Consider the following 13,200-nt stretch of genomic DNA (forward strand, 5'->3'; position numbering starts at 1 on the left):
ATCACCAAATCTCCCATCTTAAGTCCTCTTACCTTTTTTGCAAAACAATATTTTATTACTTTTACTCGAGACATGTCTCCATTTACTAGAAGCCCTTTCTTCCATTTTATTTACTAAACCAAATGCTCACTGTGATGCTTGCTTGTAGTTTCGGGACTCACGTTGTTACGCCGTGGTCCAGTCTCATAGTTAAGTGTCCGTTAGAAAATGTCCTCTAGTGGGGGGAGGGGCGGGGAATTACTGGTTTGAGAAGTTGGCCATCTGTATAACTGTTCAACCACTCCTCTGAGAAAGAAGCCTATGGAATATGCTGCCCTGGGATTGGCTGCAAATTGTTTCCGCCGACTTGGCACCCAAGTATGCATCCGGTCACATCCCACGATCTCGTTACCTTACAAATTACAGTTTTTTGTCCATTTGTGCTATATTGTGTCCTCGCACAAGTTAGATACGTTACTTACTTTCTGCATTTCTATTAAGTTCATTCTTTACTGCGGAGTTCAAATGGCTCTGAGGACTATGCAACTTAACTTCTGAGGTCATCAGTCGCCTAGAACTTACAACTAATTAAACCTAACTAACCTAAGGACATCACACACACATCCATGCCCGAGGCAGGATTCGATCCTGCGATCGTAGCTGTCGCTCGGTTCCAGACTGTAGCGCCTAGAACCGCACGGCACTCCGGCCGGCTACTGTGGAGTCATGTGTTGTATGTTGACAGCCATGGAGTGACAGATGGTTTAGCTGTGATAGTTTGTGGAAAAAAATCTTCGTCTGCCGCCAATGCATTGGTTTATTGCTGTTAGCTCTGTGTGTATGTGTGTTGGGTGTAAGATATTACAGGTATTAGTTGGCCGGTGTTTGCAGTTGGTGTGTAGCGTTAATGGGATGTGATAGCGTCGGTGTCCTACTGTATTATCACTTACTGTTTCCGACACGATGTTACAACTTTGTTCCTCGTATCAGTATTTCTGACCGAGTGTAAATTTTTGTGACATTTTTTCTCTACAGTCGTGGTATATATGCGTTTTCCGGATACCTATTTTAACACGTTCTATTAGGTAATTTCGTCTCTCTGTTCGATGCAAATTTTGCAATTGATGTTAAACTATCTTCCCAGTGGTACAGTGACTAAGACATTTTAAATATAGCAAGTTAGACACTTGGGAAAAGGTAGTAGAATAAGTAAAATTTAAGTCACTTCAAGGCAGGAGCTCTCCAGATCGGTTATCTTACAGACTCTAAAAACAATGGTAAATTATTTCCAAAGTTTCGCGGCGCAGTCATTGTTCCTGAAAATTTCGGTCGTACACCCACATAAATTTCACTTCTTCTAATGATTAGTCGATCCACACAATGATACCAAAACATCACTGCGAATTGCGCAGTTTTGATATCTTTGAGTTTATTACAGAAAGTGGCGGATTCTGTCGCAGAATTGTAGCTCGCAGTGAAATTTACGTATCACCGTGTAGTTATAGATCTAGTTACTTGCATATGTTGAACCACTTTTCCGCTGATCAACGTCTCTGGCACCTTGCGTATCTTTGGCAGCATGCACGGTGGCACGGTCCATGTGTTTAAAATGACTTGTAGTGCTGGAGCGCCAGTCACCCGGCTCACTCTAAAGATGGCTTGGCGCTATACAGCCGAAATATGAGGAGAAGAATCGATATTTATGTAGCTGAAACAATGGAAAAGCAGTTCATAGTACCTGACAGTTGGTTTAAGGACCACAGTGCTTTACTGGGCCTGGTTCTGTGGGTAACTTTTGATAATTTAACTAGATTGTACATCCAGTTACAGGGAGACCAGCAGTTTTAAGTTGAATCCTAACCACATTTCAGCTTCCCATTTTTCGTTAAACTTTTCCTAGAGATAAAGGAAGTGCAGACGGAAAAAAGTCCCTGAACTGACAGAGGATTCAAACGGAGGCCTATGAATATACATTCGGGCACTTACCTGCTAATCTGCGAGTCCCATATAGAAACCTTATAAGTTATAATGTTGATAATAGCTGCAGTTGGACTGAGTAGTAGCAGTTTTATAGTGGAAATAAAGGTCTACAGAAAAATACTGTGGGATTTGAGAAGCTATATCTGTATTTAAGGAAATAAGATTTCTTTCCTTAATGCTTTGTATTCCTTTACGTGCACATTATTACAGGGCAACATTTTACATATTACAAAATAAATGCATTCTAGTAAGGCAATTCAAAATTCATAGTGTAGCAGTGGTGCTGGGTTGAGTAAAATCTCACTAAAATACCTCCAGTGAAATAATTGAATTGAATAACAAAGTATTTGAATATGCTGCTCTTACTGCATTCCTGCCTCCAGATAAAAGCTAGCTTACGTGAAGATCTTGTTATCTGGACGGTGTTAGCATCGGATATCGAATCTTCAGCGGAGTTTTCAGCCCTATCATGTTACAGAGTAAGGGACAGAGGGAGGGCCACAGGAACAAAAAACAATAAAACACAACAGAAGGCGAGGTAACTTCTAGATAATGGGACGGCACCAGTCGAGTTATAGATTATTCTTTGTATAGCGAGTCCTCCATGGGAATGAGAAGTTAAAAGAGCAAAAATAATTGTCTGATTACTGCTCGTTCAGCTCTAAAGGGGCCTAACTAGAAAACATTTGAAACTACCTAGAGATGAAGATGGGAGACACTGTTGACCATGAGAAATTCTAGAAATGAAATCAAAGGGCAGCAAATGCGGCAAGTTGTACCTAACCAGAGCAGATTTCGTGTATGCGAAGTTAGGGTGATTGAAGTACGCAAGTAGATACCCTCCTGACGCGACCATATCCTTACCGACGTGACCCTACACAGAAATGACTCCATACAAATGGATGCCAATACATGTTAAGCAAAGTTGGCGGCGACTTCTACTCTTCTCGGGATTGAGAGGACTAGGTGTATTGAGAACTTGGGTAAGACAGGAGCCCGGAAAGCGTTTCATTTCTATCATTGGCTCAGTGGGTATGCGGTGAAGCGTCTCCACAGGTAATGAATTTCGTCAGCCAAATTTACTGGAGTGGGTGCACTGACCACTCCTGTGGCTTTTTAGGCAGGGTGACGGGAGAAACTCCCTGGCAGTTAAGCTGGTTCTTCTGACGTGGCATCAGTCAAGATCGCGTGAACAGTATTCCTCGGTGGTAGTGGGTCGGCAACGCCAGTTTGAACAAAAAAAGGCTCTTTTCTTCAACGATCTAAGCCGTACTGTGAGTTTATTAAATGTCATGGGCAAAAATTAAAACTACTATTTCACGATCTGACGTTCCTGACTCTAACCACGCCGATGTCCAGAATAGCGAGAAAAATTGATATTTTACTAGAAATGTGCATATAGACTTTAGATAAGCACACATATGACCTGTGATTGTGACCATATTTGTAATTTTACCCCCCCCCCCCCCCCCTGAGTAAATCTGTGATTGGAATTTTTAATGGTTATTAATGGGCGACTGATTAAATGTAAAGTGATTTTCAAGTAGAAACGGGGAGGAAGCTAGCCTATGTGGAACACTGCAGTGTAATGCAAGACCCTTACGTCATGAAATTTTGATGAGTCACCACCCAATTTAGTTAAAACTGGGAAAATTAATATTAGAAATGAATTAATCACTGAATTGGTCAGCATTAGTAAAGTGTTCAGCAACCAGGATCCTAAACCTCAAGAAAAAAAATCATAATCAGACAAACTTCTAAAAGTATAAGGTCTGCCTTTTGCACGTCAGAAAAAGCAGGCTGTCTGAGAAACAGTCTCACACTTTCAACAGTTCGTTCAAATAAAACATATAAAAAGACCACAAAGTAATTTTAAAGTATGTTTGTCGTTGCCTGTTGTTTTTACTAATACTATTATTATAGTGAGTGTTGAGGTATATTGTGGTGATGAATAAAAAGGAAATCTTAAACGGGCATGTGAAAAGTTGATATAAACATATACGAGCGACACGTACAAAAATAGATAAAAAAATTTACCCATCGCAATACGTCATAGCTCAGTCATCCCTATTTCTATGATTGAATTATTGTAAATACAAATACTATGGGACGCTTTCAGACAAAGAAATTTATATGCATAGTCTTCTACATGAAACTAAGGTATACTCTAGTGAAACTCTCGTAAACGCCGTGAATATACAAGAAAAATAAAACTTAAAAAGACTTTTGAAAAGGCGGGCCGGAGTGGCCGAGTGGTTCTAGGCGCTACAGTCTGGAACCGCGCGACCGCTACGGCGCAGGTTACAATCCAGTCTGGGGCATGGATGTGTTCGATGTCTTAGGTTAGTTAGGTTTAAGAAGTTCTAAGTTCTAGGAGACTGATGATCTCATAAATTAAGTCCCATAGTGCTCAGACCCATTTGAACTCTTGAAAACTTTAAGAATACAAATATGAATCATATTGACACGAAGACTTGTAAAATATCAAGCAAAATTAGGAGTAAAACTTACACAAGATTGTACTGAAATTACACACTGTGAAATTACTACCATGTGGTACGAACGAAGCTACACATTCTTAAAACTGAAACGAAATGAAAAGTACAAGCAATAAAACAAACTAGAAAACATAACACATGTATTTCAACTAAAAGAAAAGTCAGAACACTGACCTTCAAACCCCGTGTTAGAGTAACGACTTCGTACCTCACGTGTTCTGTTCGTGGGGTAGCGGATTGATAGTAATATAATTAATATCGTATTTTTTCGTTCGTCGCCGTCTTTTACGACAGCCTGAAAACTGTTTCTGTGATCAGCCTGAAAACTGTTTCTGTGATCAGCCTGAAAACAGTTTCTGTGATCAGCCTGAAAACAGTTTCTGTGATCAGCCTGAAAACAGTTTCTGTGATCAGCCTGAAAACGATGGACAACATACTGACCATAGTCCTCATTCTGCAAGTCCACAGTCTTATTGTACTCACCGAAAGAAATGTTTCTACTCAACTAGACTAGGAACTATGACTATAAATGAATGTTTGACTTCCGATTAATATATTTAATAAAACTTTACACGCACAACGTAGTTATATTCACGACGACGACGACGACGTCTCTATCATAAATAGCACTATGAATAGTTCAGAGGCGACCTCTATGATAAGTTCCCATTGAAAGATCTTTCGCCCTGACTTCTAATAATCAAAGTTAATTGTTCGTTAGGAAAGTGAAAAATCTCACCACTTGCAACGCTGTTTTGTTAACATTACGATTGTACACACAATGTTACTTCCCCGAAATCTAAGCGATCCAGGACGGTGTTACAGTCCTCGCGATTTCACTTCCTATTCTTACCGTGTACATCAGCTAGAATAGCTACACAGCATCTGTCGTTAACACATCTCCCTGTAACGAACTTCCTCCAGGTAGCCAGAAGAGATAAGAGGGGTCCTTTCCGCCACCAAATTAACTACTACCGAAATACTACAAAAAGGTACAAATCTCTTCGCCTTGACTAAGAAAGCTACGTTGGCTGCACTGTTAATACCACAGCGGACAGCCAGACACTGTACTGCTACCACGTGAAAGACAGTTTCATCATACAAAATCACTCACTCGTTCATACACAGGATGAAGAGAAGAATTTTGGAGGCACAGAATGTGGGTAATATACACAGGATTCGGTGCTTAGTGGAAAAATCTATACCCCAGTCACAAATGGTTGAGTGCGGACAGCATGAAATAAAGGTTCAGTAACATGAAAAGAATCTGAGAGGCGTTTCATTATTATTTATCGAATACTTACATACAGTCTCCGTAAGGGCTGGATGAAACGCTAGCTAAGACCTTTCCACCTGTGTGTGAAACTGTGGAGAAGTCTCAGGTTTACAATACATTCAACTGTGTTCAGATATTTCTGAATTGTCAGTTTATTGGTAAAGATATGTGGAGACATATTCCAAATAATGGCTCTTCTCGCCGCTGTGGCTCTTCTCGCCGCTGTGGCGTCATAAGCGAGTGACTGCGTGTGAGATCGCTCTAAGTTTTTATATATTTTTAGGTTTCAGATACATATTTGAACGGTTTTTGTGATTATAATTGCTATATAAGTGACTTATTAGTGTTCTCTTCATTCACCTCTGCCTTTCTTGTGTTGTGAGCTGATATTTGTCAGTGTTTCGTATCGAGCAATGAAACCTCTTACCTGTGTTTACATTCTGCGCTGACTACTTGCAGCTGTAGTGGCGCATCGAAAGGTAAGTACTAATTGTTTGCGTATAGTGGTTTATTTAGGAACTTTAGTAGTCTTCAACCAGTGTTCTTGGTGTTTTCTGGTGGAATAATTTCAGAAGAACCTTTTTGGAGCTGTTTTCAGTTTTGTTACTGTGTCATTAGACTTTGGTTCTCTTTCTGTATTAGTCTTTTGTTATATTCTCATTTGTTGTTGATTAATACAGTCAATAATAGTAGTTACTTCCCTTGTAGAGTAAGTTTGTGATTATTGTAGTCAGGTTTTTAACATCTTATTGTAGTAGCGGAACTTAGATAATGTAGTTTCCTTGTTTCAGTAAGTGTAAAATTTTACCATGAGTGAGAAGTGTGGGCTTTGCCGTAGTTTCGTGAGCAGTGGATTGCGGTGTGAGACTTGTTTGAAGTATTTTCATTGGGGGGGGGGGGGGGGAGGGAAAGACAGTGGGGAAGCCAATGGGCATTCTGGTGAGATCCTCTCCTGGAACTGTAGGTTATGTAGTAAGAGTAAGCTGATAGAGGAGCAGGAGCGTAAGATCTGTGCCCTTGACGTGCAGTTGAAAAACGCACAGGAGGAGCTAGACAGGATGAGGAGGGAGAAGGGCGTTGGGGAATGGGAGCTGGCTGTTTGCAAGAGATCTGTTAGGAGAAGATTTTCACATAGTTTTACTATTGGTGTTTGCTATAGATATGACCAACTGTCAGTCTAGTGGAGAGGAATATCTAGTAGCTGTAGATGTAGGAAGTATGCAGCAGACCTCAGAAGTTACGGTGGCTAGGACAGTTGCAAAGTAGAAGAGGAAGGAGGAGGCTCTGCTGTTAGGTAGTTCTCATGGCAGAGGTATAGGTCAGCAGTTGCAGGAAGTGTTGGGAGTGAGTACCAGGTCACCAGCATTGTGAAGCCTAATGCAGGATTGACTCAGGTGACTGTTAACATAGGGGGGTTATGTAGGGATTTTTCCAAAGAGGATTAGATAGTGATTGTGGGTGGGGCTGGTAATAGTATTGATAGGGATGGGGAGTATGACATCGATGGTGACCTAGAAAAGATAGCCACTCAGACTGGCAACACTAATGTGCATTTCGTGGAACTGTTTCAGCGTCACGATCGGCCTCATCTTAATACAGCCGTCAGGCGTAATAACATGAGACTTGGGGGTGCGCTGATGACAGAAAGCATGGGTCACATTTCAGTGGTGTCGATGGAGTATATCAGCAGGACGGGTTTCACTAGACATGGCCTGCACCTCAACAGGTTTGGGAAGGGGAGGTTGGCAAAGCTTATAGGTGACAGCATAGGTGGGGGTGGTGGGATCACTCGTGGGAAAATTCCTGCAGTAGTGGGTGTTACAGCTACACCTTTTTTAGATTGAAGTCAGCTGATAGGTATTCCTGCTTAAGGGAAGTCTCTCTAACAAAGGAACCACTTTTGACAAAGCTTAGGTATCAGAGTAATGAGGGAATTAGTATATTTCATCAAAATATACAAGGTATTAGAGATAAAGTTAGTGAACTGCTTATAGATTTTGACTCTGAAATTATTGGTATATCTGAACACTTCTTAAATGAGACAGTTCAGAGGCTTCCTTTACCAGGATACAGGGTGGCTGGCAGCTTTTCTAGGAGCTCTTTGAGGTGTGGGGGACTAGCCATGTATGTGAAAAACGGCATACCATTTGAGTCAATTGATGTTTCAAAGTACTGCACTGAGAAGGTGTTAGAATGTTGTGCAGGTGTGGTTAAATTTAATCGAGCTAAACTTCTGTTATTTATAGATCCCCAGACGCCGATTTCACAACATTTTTGCTAAAGCTAGAAAAGGTTCTTGGTTCACTTTATAGGAAATACAAACAGTTATGTGTGGTGACTTCAGTATTAATTGTATAAGTGATTGTGCAAGGAAAAGGATGCTGGTAGACCTCCTTAATTCATATAATCTTACGCAAACCGTATTCTTTCCAACGAGTGTGCAAGGGAACAGTAGAACAACCATAGAAAACATATTTGTTCATTCCACATTACTAGAAGGGCTTTCAGTTAGCAAAAACGTGGATGGCCTTTCAGATCATGATGCACAAATTATAAGTCTACAAGATTTTTGTGCTCCAACACACGTTAAATATAGTTATCAACTGTGTAGGAGAGCTGATCCAGTTGCTGTAGAGACCTTTGTAAGCCTTATCAAGGAACAAGTGTCAAGATGTTTATAGCGCTGATACAGCAGACGATAAATATAATGCTTTTCTCAAGAATTTTCTCGTGCTCTTAGAAAGTTGCTTTCCCTTAGAACGTTCAAAACAGGGTACTAGCACAAACACGCAGCCTGTATGACTGACTAGAGGGATAAGAATATCTTGTAGAACAAAGTGGCAATTATATCAAAACGTTACAAACAGTCAAAATCTAAATGCAGCAGCCCATTACAAACAATATTGTAAGGTGCTTCAAAATGTTATTAGGAAGGCAAAAAGTGGTATGCAGATAGAATAGCTAAGTCTCAGGATAAAATTAAAACCATATGGTCAGTCGTAAAGGAAGTGGCTGGTCTGCAGAGACTGGTCGAGGATAAAGAGTCAGTGCGTAGTGGGAATGTCTGTGTTACTGATAAGTCGCATATATGTACAGTATTTAATAATCACTCACTGAACATAGCAGGTGAACTAAATAGGAACCTAGTCCCAGCAGGGAATCATATTGCGCTCTTAGAAAATAGTGTTCCGAGACTGTTACCTGAAATGATCCTCCATGATACTGACAAGAGGGATATTGACTTAAAAATTAAATCACTAAAGACCAAGAACTCTCATGGATATGACGGGGTATCTAGCAGAATATTGAAGTATTGTTCTCTGTATGTTAGCCCAGTACTTAGCCATATCTGTAACTTTTCCTTTAGGAGTGGTCGGTTTCCTGACCGATTAAAGTACTCGGTAGTGAAGATACTTTATAAAAAGGGAGACATTGATAATGTTGACAAATTTAGACCTATTTATATGGCATCAGTTTTTGCTACAGTTATCGAGAAGGTTGTATATACAAGGTTACTGGAACATTTAAATTCACATAATTTGCTGTCAAATGTAGTTTGGTTTTAGAAATGGTTTAACAACTGGAAATGCTATATTCTTTTCTGTGTGAGGTTTTGGATGGATTAAATAAAAGGTTGTGAACGCTAGGTGTTCTCTTTGATTTAACGAAGGCTTTCGACTGTGTTGACCACAAAATATTACTGCAGAAGTTGGACCATTATGGAGTAAGGGGAATAGCTTAAAATTGGTTCGCCTCCTACTTTAAGAACAGAAAGCAGAAGGTAAATATTGAGAGTGGTAGTGATGTTCAGTCGCAATGGGGCACTGTTACGTGAGGCGTTCGCCAAGGGTCGGTGCTGGGGCCACTGCTGTTTATTTATACAAATGATATGTCTTCTAGTATTACAGGTGATTCAAAAATATTTCTGTTTGCTGATGACACCAGCTTGGTAGTGAAGGATCGTGTGTGTAATATTGAAACAGTATCAATAATTTCGTTCATGAAATAAGTTCGTTGCTTGTGGAAAACAATTTGATGCTAAATCACAGTAAGACTCAGTTTTTATAGTTTCTAACGCTCAATTGAACAAGAACCGATACTTTGATCAGACAGAATGGGCATATTACAAGCGAGACGGAACAGTTAAAGTTCCTAGGCTCTTGGATAGATAGTAAGCTGTTGGGGAAAGCCCATGTCCCGGATATTGTTCAGTAACTAAATGGTACTTTATTTACCATTAGAACAGTATCTGAAATTAGTGACAGTTCAACACGGAAAGTAATCTACTTAGCATATTTTCATACGCTTATGTCGTATGGTATTTTTTGGGGTAATTCTTCTGATTTCAAAAAGGGTATTTTTGGCTCAAAAACGGGCCGTTCGAGCTATATGTGGTGTAAATTCGAGAACCTCTTGTCGACCCCTATTAAATAGTCTGGGAATTCTGACATTGCCCTCACAGTATATATTTTCTTTAATGTTGTTTGTTGTTACCAATATTAGCCTATTCCCAAGAGTTAGCAGCTTTCACTCAGTTAATACTAGGCAGAAATCAAATCTGTATGTGGAATGCACTTCCTTGACTCTTGTGCAGAAAGGACTGCAGTATTCTCTTCCATCCATTTTTAATAAGCTACTACAAGAACTCAATCTTAGCAGTAGCCCAAACATTTTTAAGTCCAAACTGAAGAGTTTCTTCATGGCTCACTCCTTCTACTCTGTCGAGGAGTTCTTGGAAAAGCTAAAAAATTAAGCAAATTCCAGTGTTACATAGTTGATTTTCTTTATCTAAACTTAAGACTTGAAGCCTGAATGTTTTTTATATTTCATTTTGTGTGTTTCTATTATCGTGTTATAATTCCATGTATTGACTCGTTCCATGAGCATGGAGAACTATCCTTAATTTGGTCCCAAAGAACAATAAATAATGACTTTGCTCGCCCTGGCGACTGACTTTGCTCGCCCTGGCGACTGACTTTGCTCGCCCTGGCGACTGACTTTGCTCGCCCTGGCGACTGACTTTGCTCGCCCTGGCGACTGACTTTGCTCGCCCTGGCGACTGACTTTGCTCGCCCTGGCGACTGACTTTGCTCGCCCTGGCGACTGACTTTGCTCGCCCTGGCGACTGACTTTGCTCGCCCTGGCGACTGACTTTGCTCGCCCTGGCGACTGACTTTGCTCGCCCTGGCGACTGACTTTGCTCGCCCTGGCGACTGACTTTGCTCGCCCTGGCGACTGACTTTGCTCGCCCTGGCGACTGACTTTGCTCGCCCTGGCGACTGACTTTGCTCGCCCTGGCGACTGACTTTGCTCGCCCTGGCGACTGACTTTGCTCGCCCTGGCGACTGACTTTGCTCGCCCTGGCGACTGACTTTGCTCGCCCTGGCGACTGACTTTGCTCGCCCTGGCGACTGACTTTGCTCGCCCTGGCGACTGACTTTGCTCGCCCTGGCGACTGACTTTGCTCGCCCTGGCGACTGACTTTGCTCGCCCTGGCGACTGACTTTGCTCGCCCTGGCGACTGACTTTGCTCGCCCTGGCGACTGACTTTGCTCGCCCTGGCGACTGACTTTGCTCGCCCTGGCGACTGACTTTGCTCGCCCTGGCGACTGACTTTGCTCGCCCTGGCGACTGACTTTGCTCGCCCTGGCGACTGACTTTGCTCGCCCTGGCGACTGACTTTGCTCGCCCTGGCGACTGACTTTGCTCGCCCTGGCGACTGACTTTGCTCGCCCTGGCGACTGACTTTGCTCGCCCTGGCGACTGACTTTGCTCGCCCTGGCGACTGACTTTGCTCGCCCTGGCGACTGACTTTGCTCGCCCTGGCGACTGACTTTGCTCGCCCTGGCGACTGACTTTGCTCGCCCTGGCGACTGACTTTGCTCGCCCTGGCGACTGACTTTGCTCGCCCTGGCGACTGACTTTGCTCGCCCTGGCGACTGACTTTGCTCGCCCTGGCGACTGACTTTGCTCGCCCTGGCGACTGACTTTGCTCGCCCTGGCGACTGACTTTGCTCGCCCTGGCGACTGACTTTGCTCGCCCTGGCGACTGACTTTGCTCGCCCTGGCGACTGACTTTGCTCGCCCTGGCGACTGACTTTGCTCGCCCTGGCGACTGACTTTGCTCGCCCTGGCGACTGACTTTGCTCGCCCTGGCGACTGACTTTGCTCGCCCTGGCGACTGACTTTGCTCGCCCTGGCGACTGACTTTGCTCGCCCTGGCGACTGACTTTGCTCGCCCTGGCGACTGACTTTGCTCGCCCTGGCGACTGACTTTGCTCGCCCTGGCGACTGACTTTGCTCGCCCTGGCGACTGACTTTGCTCGCCCTGGCGACTGACTTTGCTCGCCCTGGCGACTGACTTTGCTCGCCCTGGCGACTGACTTTGCTCGCCCTGGCGACTGACTTTGCTCGCCCTGGCGACTGACTTTGCTCGCCCTGGCGACTGACTTTGCTCGCCCTGGCGACTGACTTTGCTCGCCCTGGCGACTGACTTTGCTCGCCCTGGCGACTGACTTTGCTCGCCCTGGCGACTGACTTTGCTCGCCCTGGCGACTGACTTTGCTCGCCCTGGCGACTGACTTTGCTCGCCCTGGCGACTGACTTTGCTCGCCCTGGCGACTGACTTTGCTCGCCCTGGCGACTGACTTTGCTCGCCCGGGCGACTGACTTTGCTCGCCCGGGCGACTGACTTTGCTCGCCCGGGCGACTGACTTTGCTCGCCCGGGCGACTGACTTTGCTCGCCCGGGCGACTGACTTTGCTCGCCCGGGCGACTGACTTTGCTCGCCCGGGCGACTGACTTTGCTCGCCCGGGCGACTGACTTTGCTCGCCCGGGCGACTGACTTTGCTCGCCCGGGCGACTGCTGTATGCTGTGAGTTACGCTTGAAAACTTCTGCCACAGGACGAAAGAAATCCGCTGGAAGGTGGTAGCCTGGCACTTGGCCGAGGTGTGCGCCGTCATTCTGTTCGTCAGCATCACCTTCGAGCGCAGCCTGCTGCCTCTGTTCGTGGACTTCGGGAAGCACCCTCCATGTCCCCGGTCGCTGATCGCCGCCATTTTTGGAAGTATGGTGCCGTCCCTTGCTGTATTTCTTAGCTGCTTCTACTGTGTACTGCATGCGTGGCAAAACGCATTTGCTGAGATGATGTGTTTTGCTGATCGCATGTTTTACAAGGTAATACTTGAGAGCGTTTACAACATTGTATGTAAAGAACTAATATGTTAGTTTATTATAAATTGTTATGATTTTTGTTATAATTTATTATAAATTATAATTGTCATAATTTATTACAATTTATGATAACACTTTATTATTACACTTTATTATTAATTATAGTTTATATTAGTGTCCATGCGTGTCTGTGTCGGTGCACTTTGAAGCAATGTTCCTTCAGACATCCATGCAAATAAAAAGCTCTAAAGCTATATTGGAATGACTTAATTGTGCGAGCACTACGGGAAG

At 43.5% G+C, this 13,200-nt stretch overlaps 1 protein-coding gene across 3 annotated transcripts in view; it reads left to right on the forward strand.

Moving 5' to 3' along the window:
- Positions 1-13,200, forward strand: part of LOC126336514 (sterol O-acyltransferase 1-like) — a 144,213-nt gene that overhangs the window by 88,762 nt on the left and 42,251 nt on the right. For all 3 annotated transcript variants that reach the window (XM_050000293.1, XM_050000295.1, XM_050000294.1), the window contains exon 9: positions 12,639-12,912. In XM_050000293.1, the coding sequence (XP_049856250.1) occupies positions 12,639-12,912 (274 nt within the window). The remainder of the gene's footprint in view (positions 1-12,638; positions 12,913-13,200) is intronic.

This window comes from Schistocerca gregaria, chromosome 2, assembly GCF_023897955.1.
Source record: "Schistocerca gregaria isolate iqSchGreg1 chromosome 2, iqSchGreg1.2, whole genome shotgun sequence".
NCBI classification, from domain to species: Eukaryota; Metazoa; Arthropoda; class Insecta; order Orthoptera; family Acrididae; genus Schistocerca; species Schistocerca gregaria.